Source organism: Danio rerio, chromosome 14 (genome assembly GCF_049306965.1).
Source record: "Danio rerio strain Tuebingen ecotype United States chromosome 14, GRCz12tu, whole genome shotgun sequence".
Lineage (NCBI taxonomy): Eukaryota > Metazoa > Chordata > Actinopteri > Cypriniformes > Danionidae > Danio > Danio rerio.
Genome location: NC_133189.1, coordinates 47,651,485 through 47,678,049, shown reverse-complemented (window position 1 = coordinate 47,678,049; position 26,565 = coordinate 47,651,485). Strand labels below are relative to the sequence as shown.

Genomic DNA, 26,565 nt, shown 5'->3' with positions numbered 1-26,565 from the left:
AAACCCACGCCAAAATGGAGAGAACATGCAAACTCCACACAGAAACACCAACTGACTCAGCCAGGGCTTGAACCAACAAGCGTATTGATTTGAAGCGATAGCAATACCCACTGCGCCACCGTGTCACCCACCCCAAAACACACACACACACACACACACACACACACACACACACACACACACACACACACACACATATATATATATACAAATATATATAGCACATATGAATTGTTTGCAACAATTTTGCAATAATAATCAGACAGACATACAGAACTGTTATATAGTTATAGTGTTATATAGTACTGATATATCAGTACTGTTATACCCCAGTTTGATAGACAGACAGACAGACAGACAGACAGACAGACAGATCAATACATGTATCTTTACACCACAGTTTGATAAACAGACTGATAGACAGACAGACAGACAGACAGGCAGACAGACAGATCAATACAGTTACACCCTAATTTAAGTAAGACAGACAGACAGACAGACAGATCAATACAGTTACACCCTAATTTAAGTAAGACAGACAGACAGACAGACAGACAGACAGACAGACAGATCAATACAGTTACACCCTAATTTAAGACAGACAGACAGATCAATACATGTATTGTTACACCCATTTAGATAGATAGATAGATAGATAGATAGATAGATAGATAGATAGATAGATAGATAGATAGATAGATAGATAGATAGATAGATAGATAGATAGATAGATAGATAGATAGATAGATAGATAGATAGATAGAACACAGCCTTTGTTAGTGTTTAGTAGCTTGTTTTTTTTTTCCTTCAAAGGCACACATGGAGAGACAGATAATGGTGACATGACACCATTTTCCTTTGAGACAGCACAGATTCACAGCTGTAAGACTTTGCTCTATAGTGAGCCTTTCTAGTTGTGAAAAAATGAAAATTTAAGAGATGTGTTCAAAAACTGTGAGCCAAAGCTAGTATATGAGTAGGTGTTTTGGCTACAAGCATGCTATCGCTAATGTTTCCCCCTCCCTCCTTTCTCTCAAGTGCTTTTCCTGCACATAATTGATGACTTATTTGTGCTGAGACTTGTTATCACACGCACATAAGTAAACCTTTTTTACCAATGCAAATGGAGCAGCTAATTTTGTCCCCAGCACACTTTCCCTTCGCCGTCTGTCCCTTGCTCCCTTTTATTGTTTCACAATCTATCTTGTTTATCTCTTACTTCACCTCCCAACTGCTCCCACTCTCTCTTTCTATCTATCTCTCTTTGTTTATCTCTGTGAAACTCTAGTCAAGGGGTTCTGATATATCCAAAGAAGTAGATGGAGGAGAATGTCATTTGGCAAGCATTGACTTTAATGCCTCTATAAGAAAAGCAAATTACCCTTTCACTCCGGCCTCGTGTCATCTAAACCTCACTTCTTTTATTTATTTATTATTTTTTTTTTTTTAGCTCAGCTTCACGTCATATTTCTTTCAATCTGCCATGTAAGGCTATGATTTCGCTGCAATGCAAAAATAAAAATAAATAAATACTAATAATAATAATTAAAAAAACTCTCAGTTGCACTTTAAAATATTGGTATATTAGTTCATGTTAATTAATATGTTTACTAACATGAACAAATAATTATTAATACATTTATTGTGGTAATTATTTACTTTTGTTAATGATGGTTAATATTATTTAAGTTAAATACCATTAGATCATGTTAACTCAGAGTGCATTAGCTAATTATAACTAGCAAAACATTAGATATTAATAATGCATTAGTTACAACCCAGGCTCATTTTGAAAACGTACTCCTATATACATTTCTGGAGAGTGCCAAATACCTCCCAGGAGGTACTTTTTTTGCAGTTTTTGTTTTCGAAAATCCACCAAAGGACGCTGTGTACGCTTTTTGAGATCTCAAATTGCCATTCGCACCTGCTCTTCTTGCATAAATCCACCAGAGGCTGCTGTCGACTGACTGACTGACCAACCAACCAACCAACCGTTAAACCCATCCACCCCCTCCCCTAAACTGAACCGATAGTGTTTTCAAAAGCACTAATTGACCTGCCCACTACCCTAAACTCAACCAATAGTGTTTTCAAAAGCACAGATTGACCAGCACCCACCCACTTCCATAAACCCAACCGATTGTGTTTTCAAAAGCAATCCAGAAAAACAAAAGCCCCTGATTTTTACCACTTTTTCAGATTTGACCACTTTCTCACCTTGTTATTTACTTTTTTGTTTTTATTTTTTGGCTTTTGCTCTTGTCTTTACCCGCTTTCTGGAACTGTTCTTCGCCAGGCTTGAACCCAGTCGTCGTTGTCAGCTCTTCTCTGTATCTTAAGTTCGCCGATGTCACTGTTGCCAACTTAGCAATTTTGTTGCTAATTTTTGCAATTTTTAACACAACCCTAGCAACTTTTTTTTTTTTTTTAGCTATTTTTCATTGGAAATAGTTGGCAACAATGATCGATGTACGCTGCAAGCCACTTGACAAACTGGTAACAGTGAAAAAAATGTCTAAACAGAGATAAGCAGTCAGCTGCTATCATGAAAAGGAACGGTGTCATACCGCCCCGTATCGTATGTTTTAAAGACAGAATGCAACCATTCATACTTCTGGCTACATAATTCGCAATCTCCAGAATTGTATATAGGGCTATGTTTTCAGAATGAGCGTATGTTGATTGGTTAATGTTGAACTATGATCAATAAATGCTTTACAAGATTATTTATACTTAGTTTATGTTAATAAACATATTAACTAATATTAACTAATGGACCATTATTCCAAATTGTAACCAAACTCACTTAATAATCCTAAAAAATTGCTGTCTAGTTGTGAGATGAAACTTTGATCATTTTAATTTTTTTTTCTGAAAACAAGACAATAATTGTTACAACATAGGCTCATTCTGAAAACGTAGCCCTATATATATTTGTGGAGATTGTGAATTATGTAGCCAGAAACATAAGATGCACGCTACAGGGTGCTAAGACGTGGTTTCTTTTCTTGCTTACCAGTTGACCGGTTACCTTACAGGCTTTTCTGCTGTTACCAATTTGTCTGGTAGCTCGACACATACATGTACATAAGTGGACTTGAGATGCAAAGTGAAGTTGACTGCAACAATGGGACTCGAGTCTGGTGAAGAGCGGTTCCAGAAAACAGGTAAGAATAAAACAAAAGCCAAAAAAGTTAAATAAACAAGTAAATAACAGGGTGAGAATGTGGTAAAATCTGAAAACGTGGCAAAAATCAGTCGGCCTCCAGGGCTTTTGTTTTTCTGGATTGCTTTTGAAAATGCTGTCGGTTGGGTTTAGGGAAGTAAGTGGCTGCTGGTCAATCGTGGTTTTTAAAAAAAAACTATTGGTTGGGTTTAGTGAATGAGCAGGGTGGGGAAATCAGTCAGTTGGTCAGTCAATCAGTTAGTCAACAGCGGCCTCTGGTGGATTTACGTGAAAACAGCAGTTGCGAATGGCACTCGCCAGACAAATTTGAGATCTGCATACACAGCGGCCTCTGGTAGATTTAAAAAAAAAAAAAAACAAAACAAAAACTGCAAAAAACGTACTTCCTAGGACATATTTTGCTCTCTAGAAATTTATATAGGGGTACATAATCAGAATAAGACTGGATTTGATTGTAACTTGTCTGGAAAGTGCTTCTTTAATTAAGAATTTTTAGATATATTACATACGAGACAAGTGTAGTTGTTTTGTGCAGTGTAGTACATTTTAATTTTAAAACGCACAACTTTTGCTCTGGTTATGCCTGGCATCCACATCCTTTTGGAAATGCTGCTTGCTCTGTTTCAGTCTGTTTTAATGGCAACAAATAATGTTGCAAACTGGGTTAGCTAAAACTGGAGTAGTGTTTCACTGTAGATCGGCCAAAACAGAGGCTTTTGAAAGCGGAGGCATGAATGCGCACATTGGCCCTTCTGGATCACTGCAAATCCTTCACTGATTCGTCAAGCTCCTGTCATATGACCATTGTCCTGAGTGTTGTTTTATTTTTACAAGGCAACACCTCAAGTTTAAAGTAACTGAAATGGTGGAAAACACATACCAAGTTTATAAAAATGAAGTTAAATGCACTATAGTTAAAAATCACATGCAAGCAACATATCAGAACACTGCTTGATCGTAGCAGCTTGCAAATAAACAAACATATACAATGGTCCCTCGTTATTTGTGGGAATTACGTTCTAAAAATTACCCGCAATAGGCAAAATCCATGTTCAAGTAGCTCGCATTTTTAACAATTGTTATAGATGTTTAAAGTCTGTAAAACAACTCATTACACACTTTACACTATTCTCAAAGAGGCATTAATGTCTTCAGACCTTTCTCACTTGTTTTAACACTCACAAAGTTCAAACTTCAAAGAAATATAAGTCCAGTGCTATAGAATAAAACCAAAGATACAAACCATTTGATCTTTATTTATTCAGTAATGGCCTCCTACAGCCATGTAACTTCTACCTTCCTTTAGCGTGTCCAGAAGCTCAACTTTATGTGCGATGGCTAGTATCTTCCTCCACCTTTTGGGTGCTACCGCAAGTGCCTTTTGACAGCACAGAGCGTTTCGTCGACATTATGTGGTGTGTTGGGGAGAAAACTTGCAAACATACTGTACAGCACTTCAGAGTCACACTGCTATTGATCGAAGATTTATGTAAATTTGATAAGCTGAATGCATTCTGTACTGTACAGGAGACATGACATGGAGGAGATTGATCGATAATGATCTACAGCCAATCAGGACGCAGAACACAATGCACTGTAGAAAAAAAGCATGAAAAATCACATGAAAAAAATCAGCTAAAACTGGGAGGACGCAAAAAGTGAATTATGTTAAAGCGAGAGACCACTCTACTTTAAAACAGAGATTCTCAAACAGTGGGCCACAATCCTGCAGGTGGGTCGCGAGAAAACTAAAGTCTTAAAATGAACTTTCAACATTACACTGTAAAAAATGGCCGTGATTTCAACGGTAAAAAACTGTAAAAATGCTACAGTACAAATCCGTAATCTGGTTAACGGTATGTTTCCTTAATATATACGGCAAATAACCGTAAATTGACTTTCCCAGAAATCCCTGCATGGCAAATAACTTTTTATGCATTTGGTTGACATTAATGTGGATCTTTTTAGCTGTTTCCCCATCAGTTATGTTCATTAGAGATTTATGTTACATCTAATGTTGATAAACAATGTTTATTTCATGACTTTAATTTTATGCGTGTTACCATACTGGTGTTTTGTAGCTGTGTCAGTGACACTGAGCACCGTCTATTTGCTGATTTGTGGGAGAAGTTGATTGTCATGAGCATTGGCTCATTATGTAACTTTCTCATCACCACCTGAATGTGGGTGTGCTAACGTGTCTAACTGTGTAACAAAAGATGTGTAGATGTTGATCAGTCAAAATACAGACATTTTACCTCTATAAATTACTAAAATACGGTAATTTACCATAAAAATGTAAAATTACTTTTACGGTTTGTACCATGTTTTTAACAGTAAAGTACTGGCAACCACAGCTGCCGTTTTTTTACCGTAAATTTTACGGATTTATTTTTTACAGTGTATACTATAATTTTTTGGTTTCATTATTAATATGCTATATTAAAATGATCGAAGTAATGGACTTCTTCGTGTTCTGTGATTGATTACTTCAAACTCGGTGCATAAACAGCCTCATGATCGCATCTGCGACCTATGATTTACAAACTGTGTGAAGTGAAAGTCTGTCTTTGTGCGTTTTTGTGTGAACAATTTATTATATTTTCCCAGAGAAGGGTTGCGGCTGGAAGGGCATCTGCTGCGTAAATCCTTGCTGGATAAGTTGGCGGTTCATTCCGCTGTGGCAACCCCGGATTAATAAAGGTACTAAGCCGACAAGAAAATGAATGAATGAATTTAATATATCAGCATAGTTGTCCAAATAAATGTCCTGTGAGTGTTTTATAATGGACGTGTGCTCATACAGGAGGATCTAGTGAGGCTCAGTGGTGTTTCTGCAATAGAATGTAAAATAAACTTGCATATTAGCTTCAGACGCACTCAGGCAGAGCTGCTTAATTTTTTCCTTTTATTGATCTTCCAATAATATCCAGCTGCAAACAACCACCATCAGATCAACGCGCTTCAACCGATTTTGGGTGTTTTACTGTATTTTGCATTTGTCTGTACATTTGTGAATAGTAGATATTTTATAGTAGATATTCAGGCAGTCCAGTTTAAAGCAGAAGCTGGTCTTTTGCAATCTCCCTGTTGACATGTGGTTCTCTTGAATCTGTGCATTTTTGTTGTTGTTGCTGTTGTTAATATATAAAGGTTTAAAATTAGGATTTTATGTAGACATGCATTTTAGAGAAAATATCAGTCAAATGGGCCATCAAAAATTAACCGGAGAAAGAGAAAGCCCCGAAGTGAAAAAGGTTGAGAACCCTTGCTGTAAAAGATACATTGCTCAATTGAAACGATATCAAATGTTTTAAAAGGAGATGGGAAGACAAATGTAGTACAAAGCCTTGTATTTGTAAAAATAGTAAGTATATATTAATCAGTCAATCAATAAAATTACATTTGATTACACATATATAATGAAAACCTTCATGTTCATTTCAAATGAGAGACACTTGTTGTTTTTAGCATTATTAAATTAAACTAACTGTAATAGGTCAAAATTAATGCTAAGTAGTTATTTAAAGTACGTAAAAATGACATTAAATTAAGTCTGTGTTTGATTTTAAGCAGTATTAGATTGAAGGAATACATAAAAGACAAAACCTCTAAATGAAATGTTCATTCATTCGTTCATTTTCTTTTCGGCTTAGTCCCTTTATTATTCTTGGGTCGCCACAGCAGAATGAAACGCCAACTTATCCAGCATATGTTTTACGAAGCAGATGCCCTTCCAGCCGCAACCCATCACTGGGAAACACCCATACACTTCCATTCACAAACATACTCTATGGACAATTTAGCTCATTCAATTCACATAGTGCATGTCTTTGGACTAGTGAGGGAAACCGGAGCACCTAGAGGAAACCTGCGTGAACGTGAAATCTTTATTCTTAAAAAAAATAATAATAATTAATTGCACAACCCTTGCTTATATCTGGCATCCACAAACCTTATTTACCAGAAATTAATTTTGTATACACACACACATATACAAATATAATATTAATACTAATACTACTACTAATAATACTACTACTACTAATAATAATAATAATCTTACTGAATATTGGTTATATTAGACATTTTTTCTCAGTGAAATTATACTAGTGATAATAGATCTACGTTTTTTTTTTTTTTTTTTTAACAAATAGAATTTGTGTTTTATACAATTGTACTATAAATAAATGGTTACTTGTATTTTCTTATATTAACTTAACATATGATATCTACTTTTTTCACAGTGCAATTTTATTCTGGTATAACAAACCCCTAAAAAGTTTGTTTTAGTTTAATATATTTGCATATAGCTATAATTTTGTACTATAATTTTATAGCAGGTGTTTTGGTTTCCGACATGGGTTTTTGGTTGTGTATTGTTAGGAGATTGATTGTTGTTTGAAACGCTGTGTAAAGACATGTATGGACAATGATCGTTTTCATGTTAAAGCGAAAACAGTGTAAATGTAGCTTAAGTTGGGGCGAGCAGTTTCTTTTTCTTAGTTTTTTTACCCTTTGGTTTGGGAATGAAAGTCTCTTTGTCTAGCAGAAAGCTGCAGTTAGTCTGACAGTAACACAATGGCTCTTCATTCACATCATCACGCACTGACTCCCTTCCTCACAACACACAGAGAGAGATAGAGAGAAAGAGGGAGAGAGAGAGTGATGATTGGCTGGGTAATGGGAGATTGGAGCATTTTTCTGTGGACGTTAATGACCCGTTGTTTGTTGTGGTGGAGATGAGTTCACCTCATGGTGACAGAGCATCTCAATGCAACACTCTCTCTGTGTGTTCCTCGCTGACACTCTATGCGTTTTCTGCTATAATTTTACACCTTGCTATTTGCAGCTACTTTCAATGGGTAAAGAAAGAGTTCATTTACTCTATGAATGAAAATGCGCTCATAATTGACTCACCCTCACGTCGTTTCAAGGATGTTGGTAGCCAAGCTGTTTGTGGTTTTAATTGACTTTCATTGTATTGACAAGAACAAGCATAAATATTTTCCTTTATATTCTAAACAAAGCTGAAAGTAAATAATGATGCAATTTTGGTGAAATTAGATAATTAGCAGAATGTCAGAGCCACTGTTTTGTACTCTGCATATTAAATATAAAATAGAGCCATTTTTTCTATGCTGTTATGCTCACTGTGAATGCTTGTACCAAAATACAGTAAAACAAATTACTGTAAAATATTATTATGATTTAAAGTAAATCCTTGCTGTTTGCATATGTTTTAAAATGCTATTTATTTATATGATGGCAGAGATGAATTGTTGGTAGACAATATTTCAGTCTTTAAAGATCCGTCAGTTACACAATATGTCAATGTTTTGTATTATATTAATAATATGTATGGTGGCGCAGCACAGCAAGAAGGTCACTGGTTCGAGCCTCAGATGGGTCAGCTGGCGTTTCTGTGTGGAGTTTGCATGTTCTTCCTTCATTTGTGTGGGTTTCCTCCGGTTGCTCCGGTTTGCCCCACAGTCCAAAGACATGCGGTACAGGTGAATTGGATAGGCTAAACTGTCCGTAGTGTATGAGTGAGAGAGTCGAAAGCCGAAAAGAAAATGAATGAATGAATAATAATATGAACACTTGTTAAAGAAAAACTGTTTATTATTATTTTAAGGTTGTTTAGTCTTTATTCAAAAGAAGCATGTGAAAAATATTTTATGTATTATATAAATTAATTTTAAATTATGTAAATTTTATGTGCTTTTGTTTATTTGTATATTTATCTACACATCAAATCAACAAAAGAGTTCTTCTTTTAATAAAAATATCGTAGAATATATTAAGTAAATGAGGGTGAATAAATAAAGACGAGGTAACTTTTTTGGTGAACTGACTCTTTATTATATGCGATTCTGAAGCACAAATCTTGCTTTATATTTTGTGGGTATATAAGTGGGAGTAGTAAAAAATACATTTATGAGTTGGAGAATGTCTTATATGCAATAAAATAGTGTATAATTGGAATATGACCGAACCCTCAGACTCATCATTTTCAGCTGTTGTAACGTGACCAAATATTGTCCTATCAAAACAAACCATAAAAGCAATGGAGAGCTTATTTATTCAGCTTTCAGATGAAAAAAAATAAATAAATAAAAAATAAATAAAAGTGATCCTTATGGCTGGTTTTGTGGTCTGGGGTCACATATTTCATAAAAAAAAAAAAACAAGAAAAAAATGGAAAGAAGAAAGAAAGAAATAAGTAAAGCAAGAAGAAATGAGGACATAAAGAATTAAAGAAAGAAGAAAAGAAAGAAAGAACAAGAAAATATAGACAGACAGAACTATAGAATGAAAGAAAAAAGTTTTAAAAAAGAAAGAACAAATAAATATTGACAGACAAGAAAGAAACAAACAAAGAAAACAAACAAACAAAGAAATATAGACAGAAAGAAAGAAAGAAAGAAAGAAAGAAAGAAAGAAAGAAAGAAAGAAAGAAAGAAAGAAAGAAAGAAAGATTTCCCTGCATGAATGATGCTTCCGCACAGACTTGCATTGAAAGCATGCCATTCAAGGGTTAATCCAAGTTTCATTCAACCCCTCTCTCCATCCTTCCTTTCTTTTCTTTCTTTTTCCCCTCTCATCTTTTACCTGATGGAAAATGATAGATTTAACATGCTGGGAGCAGCAGAGGGGGATTGGAATCTAGAGTGATGAGATTTGTATTCGCTCTTCATCAGAAGAGTTTGCCGTGCAGAGAGAACGACCTGCATCCCGATGATGCTTCTCAACAGCTTGTGAACGCGGCTAACAAAAAACCCCTGCCCAGATCAACACCACAATACACAGATCAACTCGAAGCTCCTCAAAGGTCAATTTGAAGATTTACAGCCAGACTTACTAAACAGGGCAAATTAGTGCGAGTCCCCAGTCTTATAAAGGTGCCAGTGAGAGTGGAACATTTTTTTGTCAACTTGATCTAATTAGAGAGAACACCGAATCAGCAACTCATTTTCTTAATGACTAACGCATCGTGCAAATAGGTTGCAAGTAGGCATATGACTGTATCAGATTTGTTTGTTGCATTTAATTCCTGAAGCATTTATCATGGTGTACAGTATGATCACGGTATTGACATAACCTACAAAAAACACTTATGAATAAGCTACAATAAATACTTACAAATATAATAGATTAATTCCTGAAGCTTTTATTGGTATATGCTATTACAACACAATCTTACGGTAATTCGTAACTTTTTGGTTTTGTGGTTAATTCATATTAATTTGTACCATCTCATTCGCACAATTCAGTTTGATTTGTTCATCCCTCAATGATGGGTTTAGGGGCGGGGTTGGATGCCACGCCTTCTTTTTAAAAATTGTACATTTTCATACATCTAAACTGGATTAGCCACTAGACTGACAAAATGTAAAATAGTTACGTTTCCTCGTGAGATCAGGCTGGGATTAAGTTTTGAAACTTTTACAATGATATATGGCAGTGGTTCTCAAACGTTTTTCATCAAGTACCACCTTAGAAAAAAGTTGTCTTTGCAAGTACCACCATAATGAGTAGTATTGAAATACAATAGTGTATTAGGTCTAGTAAAGCAGCTAAAGCTCGGTACAGTGTAAAAACGAGGCATATTAGTTCCTAATATTAAGAACATTTAAATTAAAATGTGCTTTTAAAAGTTAAATGGTAGGTTACTGCTCTTAAAAAGGAAAAAAAAAAAGGAAAAAACACCATGTTTATCAGCACCTGGACCTCATAAATATAGGCTTTATGTCATAATATTCATATATAAATCCTTTTTAATAATTTATTTAAATTTATGTAGTATGTACATATGACATATTTCATTCATCTGCAGACCACTAGAAGGAAGCCCACGTACCACTAGTGGTACATGTACCACAGTTTGAGAACCACTGATATATGGTATTATCACGATATTGACCTAAGCTGCAAAAAAAGTTACTTACACGGGTGTAATGGATTAATTCCTGAAACTTTTAGCAAGGTGTACAATATTATTGTGATCTTGACCTAAGCTGCAAAGTAATAATAACTTTACCATGTGTAATAGATTACCTCCTGAAAATTTTATCATGGTATATGATATTATCATTATTAGGTATGGGACGGTATAAGATTCTGACGGTATGATAACCTTATCAATATCACGGTATTGTGCTCACTGCTCTAAAATATATCCCATTTAAATGTCTGGGTAAAAACTAAGGCCCAGTTTCACAAACAGGGCTTAGATTAAGCCCGGACTAGGCCTTAGTTAAATTAGGCCATTAAAGACACATTTATAAAAATGGCCTTGAAAAGTATTACTGGTGTGCACCTGAAGACAAAAAAATGACACTGGCATATATCATACAAGTTATTTTGAGTTGAGACAGCTCAAACATGCAATTTAATCTTGATTAGCCTTAAACATTTTGTTTGTGAAACCAGGGGTAAAACTTTTTTTCCCATCTGAACACAAAATATTTTGTAACAGTAAACATGTCAAGCTAAATAATTCAAACAAATCATTAACTCCTGCTGTCTTCATTAATTTCAAAAACACTGATTTCTTTATCATTTAAAACGGCATCTTCAGATATATTTTCAGCTAGAGATAATGCTGTCTTAAAAACTAAAAAAATTTACGTAAATCTTACATATACCTTAGGAACGGTACAGCAGAAAATTTGGCTTTTTTAAAACCTTTACTTTTCCAAACCACAGTATACCTTGAAAACGGTTATTGTCCCATGTAATCATTATATTGACCTAAGCTGCAAAAAAGTTACTTTAACAGGTGTAATGGATTAATTCCTGAAACTTTTATCAAGATTTACAATTTTATCATGATTTTGACCTAAGCTGCAATAAAAACAACTTTATTTGGTATAAGATTTTATGATGGTACACGGTATTATTGCGGTATTGACCAAAGCTGCAAAAAAGTTACTTTAACAGGTGTAATGGATTAATTCCTGAAACTTTTATAATGATATATTATATTACTGTAATATTAACCTGAGCTGCAAAGTAATTATAAAAACTTTATCAGATATAATGGATTGATTCCTGAAGATTTTATCATGGTATATGGTATTATCGCAGTATTGACCTAAATAAGTTAATTTAAAACGTGTAATGAATTAGTTTCTGAAGCTTTATCACAGGATTTGATATTACTGTAATTTTGACCTATGGCTGCGAAAAAGTTACTTTAACAGGTGTAATAAATTAATTCCTGAAGCTTTTAACAAGGTATATGATATTACTGTATTATTGACCTAAGCTGCAAAAAAGTTACTTTAATAAAGTATAATGGATTAATTCCTGAAGCGTTTATCATTATATACGGTATTACTGTCATATTTACCTAAGCTGCAAAAAAATAAAAATAAATTAAATTCAATTAAAAATATTTAATGTATTTCAATGTGCATGCATTTTCCAGTTTGCAACCAATTTAAATTGCAAAAGCCTTATAACGTAGAATAGGTAATACTTACAATTAAGTCTCATTAGTAAATGTTAATTAATTAATGAAAATCAACAGTAAGAAAAAGCCAGGTTTATTAGCTACTATGTTAATATTAGTTTAAATATAGAACTGAATTTTATTAGTTATTTACTCCATTTTTAAAAAGCATTTAAGGTTTGTAATCTGATTATAGCAATGCTTTTTATGCATTATTAGATATTTAATAACATTACCTATTAAATTTATGTCTATTGAAAATGTCAAGTACGGTAGACTGACAACCATAGAAATTTACGTTGTGTGATTCATTTAAAAACTGTCCTCCCATACATTTTGCACCCGAAAGAGAAAGTTTCAATTTAACAAGGGGAGCAACAAAAATCCTTGTGGATTTCTATTGACTGCTAATGTTTTACTGTAGAATGTGTTTCTTTAAATTGTAATCTTTTAAAAGAGTTTGCATGGATGCAAATTGTTAGTATATCTCATCCTTAAAGTTTCTTTTTGTCTAATTATTATTATTTTAGACAAAAATAAACTAATCTACTTGACATCACAGGCCTTGTTGAACTCAAGTCGCTAGTTTTCTATACCTTTTTTACTTTTCTTTTTTTTCTTTTTTGCTCTGTTGTAGTGACCACATTCGATATGTGTAGATAAGTATAAAGTTCATACAGTTTTCACTCAGAGACTGGTACAGAGACCTGGAGGGCAAAACATTCACAGAACTGCAGCACAGGCCTGTCAGCCTTCCATCAGTTGTAGAATTACATCTCAAATAATGAAGAAGAAAAAAAAGACTCTAAGTTTTGGCCACTTGTGATCCATATCCAGTACAGAACTGGCTCCAGTGTTTCAATCGATAAATGATGTGGTACATTCTTTAACACTTGGGTCATGAGTCCACTAAAGTCTTTTTCTTAAGCTTACATTTTCAAGCGTTTTCAATGGGAGTGCTGCATATTTAAAACCACTCTATCCCTTTCTGACAAGATGTAATAGGAACCTCAGGTCTGTACAATGTGTCTGTGAAGTTTCAGCTCATAATTTCGCACAAATTATTTGCAGTGGTTCTCAAAGTGGGGGTCGGGACCCCCTAGGGGGTCGCGGGACAATGACAAGGGGTCGCTTGGTGATATCCAAAACTCAAATAAATTTTATTAAACTATTAGAATTACCATATTTTATTCATAATCGACAGAATATAGTATATAAAAATAACAATCAGCCATCAGCCTTTAATTTTAAAAGCAAAATGTAATTAAATCCATAAATGACTTTAAAAAACATTATATGGCTAATAGACTGTTGCATTTTTGTGTTGTCAATAAGCTCATGTTGATATTTGCCTATAGTTGTGTCTGCAACGTTTACATATTTACAGTACAACCACCTTGAAAACTTGCGAGCCACTGATATGATTATTTTTGGGGTCGCGGGCTGAAAAGTTTGGGAACCCCAGTGTTATATCATGCTTTATGGCCAATTTTTCAGTGGAAGCAAGTACCTTTAAATGCAAATGAGCTGCTGCTTTCCATTAAAGGAATCAGTTATTGCTCCTGCCACAATTTCTCTCTTAAATTGTCTTTAAAGAAATGGATTCCATTTTTGTATGGTAAAAATAAGACTCAAAATTATTTTTCAAGTTTATTTAGAATGATTCCCTTGAAGTTTGGTGTACCTAATAAAGTGGCAGGTGAGTATATGTATATTTACATTTATTTTTATATTTAATTAAACTAAAAAAAAAAAAACTCTGAAAAAGCAGTATTAAATTTTTTTTTTTTTATTAAATTGCTTAAATTCAATAGCACACTTACATAATCAATAAATTTTCAGCTTATAAAAAGAAGAGAAAGGTGGAGAAGACACTTGCCTTTTATTTGTGGACACCAAATGCAGTGTAATTCTCTATTTTCTTTTGTAAAGTTGAGTCCTGAAATAAATACCGCATGACAAACACTATAAATCAGCTATATTAAGAGCTATTCTCTTCTATTTGTCGTATTTTTGAATGACAAATTGCTCCATATCCTCTTCCTCTCTAATATCCTTCCTCTCCACTAACCCATTTCTTTATCTTTTATCTTGTGTTCGCTCATACTTTTTCCTCCACATTCAGCCTCTTGATCTGCTATTTTCTATCTACTTTGTTTATTTAATGCAGTCTCATTGTATGTATTCACAATTTTCAGTTATTAATATTCAAGAGCAGAATATAAAAGCCTAACAAGAGCTTTGTTTGCTTAGCACCACGCTGACACTGCCAGCAAGTGATTTGACAAAACTGGCATAGCATACTTATAAAAATGGAGAAATATAAATGGAGACAGCTTTGTTGATTACAATGAAAGTGCTCTAGATTTGTTGTGTCAGGTTTTGTGTTTGCAACTTTATTATTATTTTATGGAATCATATGTAGCTGACGCTGAAATGAATCAGAAATGAAAAAAAAACAAAGTGCTGAAAACATAGAACACTGTGTATTTTACTATGAATTATTAATAATATTACATTTATTATTAGTCATTTAGAAGATGCTTTTGTCTAAAGTGACTTTCAACTGAGGAGGCATTCAGTGATTCAACAAGAAGAGGCAATACACACAAGAAATGATAATTATACAAATGAACTGTTTGTGCTCAGAGAATGAAGTGCTAGAGTTAGGAATGGAAGTGTGGGTGGTGTTGAGAGAAAGAGAGCGAGTGTGCATATAGGTGGTTTGTCAAGGGTGTTTTTTTTTTTGTATGGAGTGGTTGTAAGAAAGTGACTGGTGCAAGTGTCGGTTAAAGTTTAAGAGTGATAAAAAAAGTGTTTTTTTACAAGTGGTTTGTCATGCATACGCAACTGTGTGAGGCACTTTCAGAATTCATTCATTCATTTTCTTTTTGGCTTAGTCCCTTTATTAATCCATGTTCGCCACAGCAGAATGAACCGCCAACTTATCCAGCACATGTTTTACGCAGCGGATGCCCTTCCAGCTGCAACCCATCTCTGGGAAACATCCATAGACACATTCATTCATCTTCTGCTGCTTTTCTGGGGCCGGGTCGTGGGGGCAGCAGTCTTAGGCCCCGTTTACACTAGTGCGTTTTAGTTTTAAAACGGCGTTTTAGAATGAAAACGATCCGCGTCCACACTCGCGTTTTACCCAGCGTTTCTGAACAGCTCTCCGTCCACACCAAAACGCTGAAAACGCACATCATGTGACCACACACACACTCTCGGGCAAGCGCTGGAGCCAATCTACTCAGATGAGAGCTGTGCTAGTCGGACTGCTCATCAAGCATCTCCAGCTGGATCTAATTTCACTATATTTATTAAACGGGATATTTCATTCGTCTGGTTGTCTTTATCTAACGACATATTCCCTGACTTTGGTCATTGCAATATATTAGCCTACTTGTTCTCAGGTAACGTGTTTTGGCTGAGCGCAAGGATAAGTTAATAATTAATGTAACCACGTAGCCTATTCTGTATTATTGACTGATCGCTTGCCTTTATTTCCTATAATGTATAAACTTATTGTATGTTATACTTTTATAATGGCCATTATCGATTATTAAAACTGATATTCAGCAAAAGAGAGGGTTTCGTATTTTCACTGAAATTGAAAGGAGGCAGTTGTTATCGGCTCCGTTTTGTTATAAATATCCACACAGTGAAGATGACCCTCATATTAAACAGCTCGACGCCTCAACATTTCTGCTGTCTGTTAAGTTGCTAATGTTAAAATGAAAATAGGCAGTTGATTAAATCATGTTTATATTTTATTGTTGAGAAAGTGAAACAACGTTGCCAGGATGAATGAAGTTATAAAGTACACTGTTCCCTTTGAAGATTTACCCGTGTCCTCGGTATAGTCTGTTTTCCATATCAAACTGAAAAGAAGAGACTGCAGCCTTGATCAAACTTGCGAAGTCTGAACTTACAAGGAGAAGATGCAGGACTGAACTGTGTGTGTTAGGCTACTTAATATTGAGGAAAAGCCCCAATCAGAGAGGCGAATGTCGGCAGATGTCTCCGTTTTTGCTCATCCACACTGAGACGGAGCAGCAGCATTTCAGAATGAAAACGGCCTCTCCAGCGTTTCCAAAACGCTCCATTTTCGGCGCTCGAGAACTCCGGTGTAGTGTGGACGGTTGGCGTAACCGTAGCAAAACTTATGCGTTTTCAAACTAAAACACATTAGTGTAAACGGGGCCTCAGGAGAGAACCCCAGACTTCCCTCTCCGCAGACACTTCCTCCAGCTCCTCCGGGGGCATCCCGAGGCATTCCCAGGCCACCCGAGAGACATAGTCCCTCCAGCATGTCCTGGGTCTTCCCCGAGGCCTACTCTCGGTGGGACATGCCTGGAACACTTCCCTAGGTAGGCGTCCAGGAGGCATCCGAAATGGATGCCCAAGCCACCTCAGCTGACTTGTCTCAATGTGGAGGAGCAGCGACTCTACTCCGAGCTCTTCCCGGGTGTCAGAGCTCCTCACCCTATCCATAAGAGTGCGCCCTGCCACCCTTTGAAGGAAACTCATTTCGGCCACTTGTATCCAAGATCTTGTCCTTTCTGTCATGTTCCATAGCTCAAGACCATAGGTGAGAGTAGGAACATAGATTGACCGGTACATCGAGAGCTTTGCCTTTCGGCTCAGCTTCTTCTTTACCACAACGAACCAGTACATTGACCGCATTACTGCTACCGCTACACCGATCCGCCTGTCAATCTCACGTTCCATCCTTTCCTCACTCTCTGGGTTTTGTTCATGTAAAACAAATAATTGCAAACTGAAATAAATATAATTTGATTAGATGGTTTGGGATTGGATGTTTTATGAAATTATCTACATTTTTTGCCATTGTTTTGCATTTAATTAAGAATTTTGCAGTATCTTAAAATTTTGGGACTTTTTGTTGGTTTTGTGTTGGATTTAGCGATCACATAAACAAAAAAAAACTAGGTGGTCTTATACTTCAGCGTTTAAATATCAAATATCATGTACGGCCATCATGGCAAAGATAAAAAATATCAGTTATTAGAAATTAGTTATTAAAAATGCTATGTTTTAGAGAAGTGTTGAATTAATCTTCTATTCGTTAAACTGGTGAAAAATAATCCACAGCTGGCTAATAATTCTGGAGGGCTAATAGTTCTGACTTCAATCATCTGTAACTTTTAGGATCTCAAATCCTCTAGAAAATGTACTACCATTCGTTTTCATTTTCTCAGCCCTTTCAGACAAAATATCATCACAAGGCATCATTAATATAATTATTAATTATCATTTATTAATGAAGTCACCAGTTGATTAACCACCAGAAACACACTTCTAGTTGTAGTTCCAGCTTTCATTTCTACACAGCGCTGATGTCTGGCTTCTCGATCGCTCTCCTTTATGGAGGTGTATTTCTATACATGTTTCTTGAGTGCTATGTAAGTGCGTGTCAATTGCATGTCTGTGGTTCCGTGTGCCACTTTTCTCTTGACATGTGCCGAATTTGACAGTGTGATTTGTGCTGCACCTTCGGGCTCACTCGCAACACAAAGGCCGTGTCTCTCACCGCTATTTCCAGCCGGCGCAGGCAAGGTCAGCCGTCCTCCTTAATGCATGTCCAACAAAAGAGCCAATTTAGGAGCCATCAGGCCTCGGCCGGCCCCCAGGCTCTCTCCGCTTAACTGTTATGAATCCCGTCAACTCTGTAATGGGAATGAGCCTCCGATTAAAACACTGCTTTTCTTCATCCGAGCAGCAATAAGAGCCCCATTTCCCGACACACACAGAAAGACACACACTCACACCAGCACACAGATGCTGCTCAGACCAAAACAAATAGCTCATTGGCGGATAAAGAAACACATCTCTAAATGAAATCATGTGCAAATTGTTGAACCCAAGCTGAGGAAGCATACGTGACTGTGGTGATGTTTGATTACTTTGGTTCATGTGCCCATTGTTGTATAGTTCAGGAATTAGTTGATGAGAGGAGCTGAAGGGTTAATGCTTCATTTGTCACCTTCATCCCAGCTTAAATAAACAATAGAAACCAACACAGGAAGATCTAATAATGGTTTTTAACTACAATGCATGTTAACCATTAACACAAGATAGCATTTTAACAACATGACAATGCTTTATAGTGTTTCTTTAGGATAGTGTTTATTATATATATATATATATATATATATATATATATATATATATATATATATATGTATGTATGTATGTATGTATGTATGTATGTATGTATGTATGTATGTATGTATGTATGTATAGATAGATAGATAGATAGATAGATAGATAGATAGATAGATAGATAGATAGATAGATAGATAGATAGATAGATAGATAGATAGATAGATAGATAGATAGATAGATAGATAGATAGATAGATAGATAGATAGATAGATAGATAGATCGATAGATAGATATGAGCAATATCACACGAGTAGCAGTGTGCTATGGCTGTATATCAGCACTGGTGGGAGGCGTGTGGCCGAGTGCCTTAGCGCCCCACAAGTGCTGATATACATAGCACACTGCTACGAGTGTGATATTGCGTTTATACAACAGTTCGATGGCACAATCTTGTACATAAAAAAGAAACACAGAGAGTCTAAAACCCTTTTGTATTAGGAACTACTTTCTTCCACTGTTCATTCACATCTACAGCTGACGTCAGAACAGCAGAAGCCGTTACTAATTCACCAACGTCACTTTAGAGCTAGTATTTGAATGATTCTAGCGTAATGAGAAGCGGCACTTCTGGTGTGTGACCCCCTTAAGGTGATGACAAAACAGCAAATTTTGCTCCCATTTTAAGATTAAAATGCTGAATGTGACATGAAATGCCATCCGTCTACTGAGATTTCTCACAAGACTGCTGTTGTGTTTGCGATAAGGAGGGACAAGGCTGAATCCAGCTTCTTATTCGCAGCTTCTTATTGACTATCCGGTCCACCTTAAAAAACACGAGGCTATCATTTTTCGTGCTCAAGAGAACTAACTGAGCAAGGGCTTTTTGTGCCTTTGTGTGGTGTTACTGGCAAAATATTGCACGGCTATCAGGCAATCAGATTCAAGAACCAGACAGAACTGTTGAGTGTGTATATATATATATATATATATATATATATATATATATATATATATATATATATATATATATATATATATATATGTGTTGTATATATATTAAGGGTGAAACGATACATCCCAGCAACCCTGGACCCAGACACAGAACAGCCAATCTCAATAACCTGTTCACGTATCACCACACCTGCCCACCTCCAAACACAACTCCAGTCAGGCACGCGCTGCATTTGTTCACAAAATAGCTAGTAACATTAATATAATCCTCCCATGGACCTTTTTCTTGGCAGCTGCATGGAGGGCGCCATAGCCACCAGCGTCTTCAAGTAGAATGTTTAGAACTTTTGTTTACAGCGTTTGCAACTCGTAATTTGCGATCAGAAAATGGGTTTCAATAGTGTTTAAGTGGATTACAGAGTGTTTTGTGACACACAACTTTGAAAATTGTGTGTTAAAGCCGTTATAAACTGTCAGGTGTAGTTCAAAGGAAAACTTTTTCCTAGTTCATGTATCTGCTGTCAGAAATACAGTTTCCCTCCTACACACACACACACACACATACACACAATACTTCACTGCATTTAAGAGCAAACCAGATTACTGGCACGAAACTTAACAGGTATAAGTCATGCAATTTACAAAAATGACCAATAAAAGTCTGTTATTGATACTCTGCTGGCTGATTTGCTGTTGATTATAATGGCTTTAGTTCAAAACAAATCATTGAGGCGATCGGTACATTTATAGCTGTGGATATAAGACCTTAATCGGTGGTGGACATTTTGGGTTTCAAGAAAATGTTAAATGTAATAGAGTCCGGTTACATTATTCCCTCATACGTGCATTTCAGTCAGATAATTCCTGCTTTCAGATCCACTAAAGTGGCAGATCTGTGCTGTCTGAAGAAAAGGTGGACACTCATCTTTCTGAAAATAAAATAAAAAAACTTAATAATTGATTGAAACTGAGTTCTATATAAAAACTAAATTGTTCTTTTCTTTATATTTGTTAAACTACTTGAATATTATATTTATTTTCTTTATAAGCAGCTTTTTGGTTTTGTGTATAATGAAGGATTTGTTTAATTTGCTGCTGAGCAGAAACCCCAGAAGTATAGCTCTATCACTGCTGTTTAAAGTAAAAGAAAAAACAAGGTCATACTTTTAGAAAGTTAGTTTTAATTTTATAATGTTAATACAAAAATTTAATCAGAGAAATCCTCTGTCTTTTTTCATTTTTTGCTGTATCGAAAACATATTGAACCGTAACATCACTGTGCCGTATTGAACCGAACCGTGAGATTTGTGAACCGTTACACCCCTTTGCTTACTATAAATTATTTTATTAATTATGCCTATTTCTCTGTTCAATTTACCTGGTCCCCATTGTTTCACGTTTGAGGCAGTTGGAACATATATACTGTATACCCTGCCAGAGTGGAAAAACACAACCAGGAAATTAGTATTTATCCCTCACTCTACACCAGGCCACATCCTTCAGCACAGGAGGAGAAAGAGAGAGAGAGAGAGAGAGAGAGAGAGAGAGAGAGAGAGAGAGAGAGAGAGAGAAAGAGAGAGAGAGAGAAAACTGTCAACGGCAGTGACAGGGAGTAAAGTTTAATTAATAGGTGATGCAGTGTGTCTGTCTTTGTGTTTTTCTATGAAAGAGGAAGCAGAATGTCTGATTAATGCATGTGACATTTTGACACTTTCGGCACACAGAAGCAAAGAAACACAAGTATGTGTGTCTGTTTTTTTCTATAGGTGAGTGTTTAACTTTTTAAAAAGTGAATAAACTAGTGGCGAGAATTTTGGGCGATGCACAAACTCACCAGAGCCACCAAGTCCACTGTCCACTGTGTGTGCATTGCTAACACATACACTTATAGACACACACGGTACAATTTACACTACTATATCACTTTGAAAACATACTCCTACTTCTTTCTTTTTCTTTCTTTCTTTCTTTCTTTCTTTCTTTCTTTCTTTCTTTCTTTCTTTACTAAGCTAGCAGCATAAATTGAGTGGATGGTACATACACCGGCCACTTTATTAGGTACACCTTTTCAACTGCTCGTCAATGCAAATGTCTAATCAGCCAATCACATAGCAGCAACTCAATGAATTTCGGCATGTAGACATGGTCAAGACGAACTGCTGCAGTTCAATCTGAGCAGCAGAATGGGGAAGAAAGGCGATTTAAGTGACTGAACATGGCATGGTTGTTGGTGCCAAACGGGCTGGTCTGAGTATTTCAGAAACTAGTGATCTACTGGAATGTTGACGCACAACCATCTCTAGGGTTTACAGAGAATGGTCCAAAAAAGAGAAAATATCCAGTGAGCGGAAGTTTTTTGTTGATGCCAGAGGTCAGAGGAGAATGGCCAAACTGTTTTGAGTTGATAGAAAGGTAACAGTAACCCAAATAGCCACTCGTTACAACTGAGGTATGCGGAAGAGCATCTCTGAACGTTCAACTCGTCGAACCTTGAGGCACATGGGCTACAGCAGCAGAAGACCACACCGGGTGCTACTCCTGTTAGCTAAGAACAGGAAACAATTTAAGACTGAAAACAGGCTGGTTTAGGCTGGTAGAGGTGGTACATCAAAGGATTAAGGCAGTTCTGGAGGATAGGGGGTCCAACCTGGTATGCTGTATTTTACAAATATACATATTGATGTTTGGTGATTTCAAGTGGAAGCATTTAAAAATAGATTAGCCATGAACATTTTAAAAAGCAAACAGTTTATTTATATTTTTTACAAATACATTAAATAGGTTTTCATACTACTAATACTACTAAATACTAGAACTACTAATAATACTAAAATCACAATTCATTATTCATCCATAATTAATCATAATTAATTCATCCAAATGAATTCAGAGGATGGATGGATTTCACTTATGATATTGGAGCCATTACATCATATAAAAGAAGTCACTTATTCAATTTTGATAAAATATTATGAAGACACACATTTAAAAAAAAATGAATAGACTGACCATGGATGTGTCACATGTTTGTCCTGTTTTTTGTGCATCCTTTTTTAAAGCCAACAGGCAGGGTCAATTTTAAATAAAAAATAAATAAATGCATACATGCAAAAATATAAAACACTAGGGAAAAAGTCAACTAAAAATAAATGCATTCACTCTATGAAATTCCCATTCCCAGCATTATTCCCTGGATGTGCTGATGGCAGTTTGATGACAGGTGCGAGCCGGACAGTGACAGTCATTAGAGTGATTGACAGGTGTTGAGGAGGAGCAGGAGCAGGGTCTCGTCTGTCACTCACTCATTCACCTCTGTCTGTATGACCAGACTCACAGAGCCACTGCTGGATATGGATTAAGCATGTGCGTAAGACTTCACCCTTGTTTATCACTTACGCACTATTGACAACAAACAGCGGAAACAAACAAACAAAAATACAACAGGTGTCAAGTGAATCGGGCTGACCAATAATTTAGACCTTTTCCTTGAACTGCAAAACCCATGCAGAAACCCGTAACCATTTGGTTAATGTGTTTAAATGTCCAAAAACACAGGAAAAGTTGAATAATAATAATAATAATAATAATAATAATAATTTCGCTTTTACTATTTCAAATATATGCAAGGACACTTGTCTTTGAGAAGAAAAATAATAATAATTTAGATTTCAATATTGAAAAATATTATCAATTTGAATTTTTGCTTCAAATAGTGTTTCTCTTTAAATATAATAATAATAATAATAATAATAATAATAATAATCATTATTATTATTATTATTATCATCATCATCATCATAATTAGTAATAATAATTATAATGATGATAAAAATTTCAATAATTCGCTTTTAAAATTTCTAATATTAGTGAGATTTATCTTTGAAAAGAAATAAATTAGCGTTAAATTTTAACAAATATTAGTTATTTGAAATATTATACTTCCAATATTATTTTTGATGACAAAAAAATAATATATATATAGCTGTCACTATTAATAGTTTACTAAATTTATTAGGAATGAATTTTAATAGGAATGAAGTAAAATATTAAATATTAAAATTTATTAATAAAACAAACATTTGTTTAAGAAGATCCACAACACCAACCATTTTCTGTAAACAACAAAAATAATAGCGATTTGAAATATATTTTCAATATTATTTGCCTAAGAAAAATTATATATATATATATATATATATATATATATATATATATATAAATAGAGAGAGAGAGAGAGAGAGAGAGAGAGAGAGATTGTTTCTGAAATAGTAAGCTATAGAAGCCAGTTATTAATTTCAATAATACATTATGATGACAAATGTAATAAATAATTAAATAAATGGGAAATAGCAAAAAGTAAACAATGAAAAAATAAACAAATAACAACAACAATAATAATAATGATTGTCCTTTTTCCTCCATCTCATCCACCTTTCCTCTAAAACAGCACTGATACTTGGCTTTGAGCAGCGCTGAAGCTGTGAAACCCATGACCGCACACCATTAGGATGTGGTTCAGCCATGCGTTTGAATGTCAAATACACATGCAAAGTCACTGGACACCTCTGGACACACCAACTGCAGATTACCTCTCATTTCAATAACATTTGTGTTTGACCTTGGTCTGTGTTTAGAGGAGGCGAGCGTGAAACACTGTTGGCAAGACATGAGTGGGACTGGATATTCACACCCCCTGATAGACTCGAATACGAGCAGGACACAGTAATACACACTCTGATCCCAAGTAAAACCTCATACTCTTCTCACAGTGAGTTTATAGATTATGGTGCTTATTTATATGTATTTAGATATATTTATTACACCATAAAATAAAATGAATGAATTTATTAAATAAATATTCAAATAGATTGACAGACAGACAGACTTTAGCTGAATTAAATGTGTTTTTTTATTAAAGAAATTGTATTTTCTTCTGAACTATTTTAATAACTATACAATATTCTTCAGCTTCTTTCCTCTTCAATTTAAATGAATATATTTACATAATATACTGTGTTGTTTTAATGTTAATAATTGCATTATAATTCTATAATTGTTTTAATGTTAATAATAACAAAAAATACATATTTTTATTTTATTTTTTTAATTTAATTGTATTAAATTGCATTAATTGTATTGTATTTTATTGAATTTTTATTACATTTTTTAATTTAATTCCATGTTTTGTTTTGTTTTGTTTTGTTTACTCTGGTAAGTAAACTAGTGAGTAGTGTGCACTCCAGTATATTTTCATATATTACCATTTCATAAGGCCTTTCATCCCAGAAAACAGACTAACAAACTAGTAAAACAATTAAAACTGAAAACAGAAAAACGTGCAATGAATTATGATCCACAGCAAACTAAGGTTGTGTGTCATCCATTCATTCATTCATTCATTTTCTTGTCGGCTTAGTCCCTTTATTAATCCAGGGTCACCCCAGCGGAATGAACCGCCAACTTATCCAGCAAGTTTTTTACGCAGCGGATGCCCTTCCAGCCGTAACCCATCTCTGGGAAACATCCACACACACACTACGGACAATTTAGCCTACCCAATTCACTTGTACCACATGTCTTTGGACTGTAGGGGAAATCGGAGCACCCAGAGGAAACCCATGCGAAGGCAGGGAGAACATGCAAACTCCACAAAGAAACACCAACTGAGCTGAGGTTCGAACCAGCGACCCAGCGACCTTCTTGCTGTGAGGCGACAGCACTACCTACTGTGCCACTGCCTCACCCGTGTGTCATTCGAACTTCTTTTATTCATTTAGTTGTTTATTTTTATTTGTTTATCTTTTATTTTAACAGGAATTTCATATTAATTTATGCGTCTCTTCTACCAGGGGGGTCCTGCCAAAATGGCAGCACAAAAAGTTTCACCTGGAGGAAACCCACGCGAATGCAGGGACATCCACACAGAAACGCCAACTGACCTAGCTGAGGCTCAAACCAGCGACCTTTTTGCTGTGAGGCGACAGCACTACCTACTGCGCCACTGCGTTTCCCTGTTGCAGTAAATCTTTAAGGAGAATTAGTTAAAATAATATTAATTAACGTAGATTTATTTGATTTGTCAGGGTTGGGGAGTTAATCAATTGCTCCAAACAAAGAGAGTCACAAATATCCTTGAATGGATCAGATATTTTTGATGAACAGTCCCTTTTAGTATCAAAAACCAAATTCACCACAGCACAAGGCAATGTGTTCTTGATCAAGATAAACATGACACGTTCCTGAGAGCTGTATAATCCAGCTGTATTTATTACCAACAACTTCATCGCTCTGTCGCTTCTCATTTCTTCAGCTTTAATTCAGCTTCCAGTGGCCCGCAGTGAGAACGTCTGATCAACTAACCTGACAGCTTCAGCCACAGTTAGTCCACCGTTTCTCTCACACTCCTCATCAGCCTCCGGACATGATAATGTCAGCAACGTGTCCAAGCAGCACATCAGATCTTCATCACCGGTCGGACAGGCAGAATCAAGCTGGACTTTTTAAGATACTTTATGGAGCGATATCTAAACCCCAATATTTACTTTGCGTGATCGTTGGCGCTCTGACACATTGTGGCTCATGACGGGTGACACAACACCTTTGAGTGCTTGACAGCAGCTTAGGGAAATGTCAGGTGACAGTGTGTATGCCGAGGCAGTCAATAAAGCTCTCACGGGTTCGAATGGGAATTGCCTGTTAAGCTTAAGAGTGTGGGCTGGAGATTTCCATCAGCGATCAGGTAGTGAGTTGCCATGCTCACTATTTCTACACACATCTACCTACATTTGTGTTGCAACCGTTTTCAGCTGAAATGCACAATAACAGCAGTGAA

At 35.5% G+C, this 26,565-nt stretch overlaps 1 protein-coding gene across 1 annotated transcript in view; it reads left to right on the top strand.

Annotated features, from left to right (window-relative positions):
* Window positions 1-26,237, top strand: part of LOC141377471 (uncharacterized) — a 516,632-nt gene extending 490,395 nt beyond the window's left edge. Inside the window, exons 10-12 of the mRNA XM_073921717.1 lie at window positions 18,152-18,228; window positions 24,368-24,501; window positions 26,146-26,237. Coding sequence (XP_073777818.1) covers window positions 18,152-18,228; window positions 24,368-24,501; window positions 26,146-26,237 — 303 coding nt within the window. The remainder of the gene's footprint in view (window positions 1-18,151; window positions 18,229-24,367; window positions 24,502-26,145) is intronic.
* Window positions 26,238-26,565: the final 328 nt, after the last annotated feature.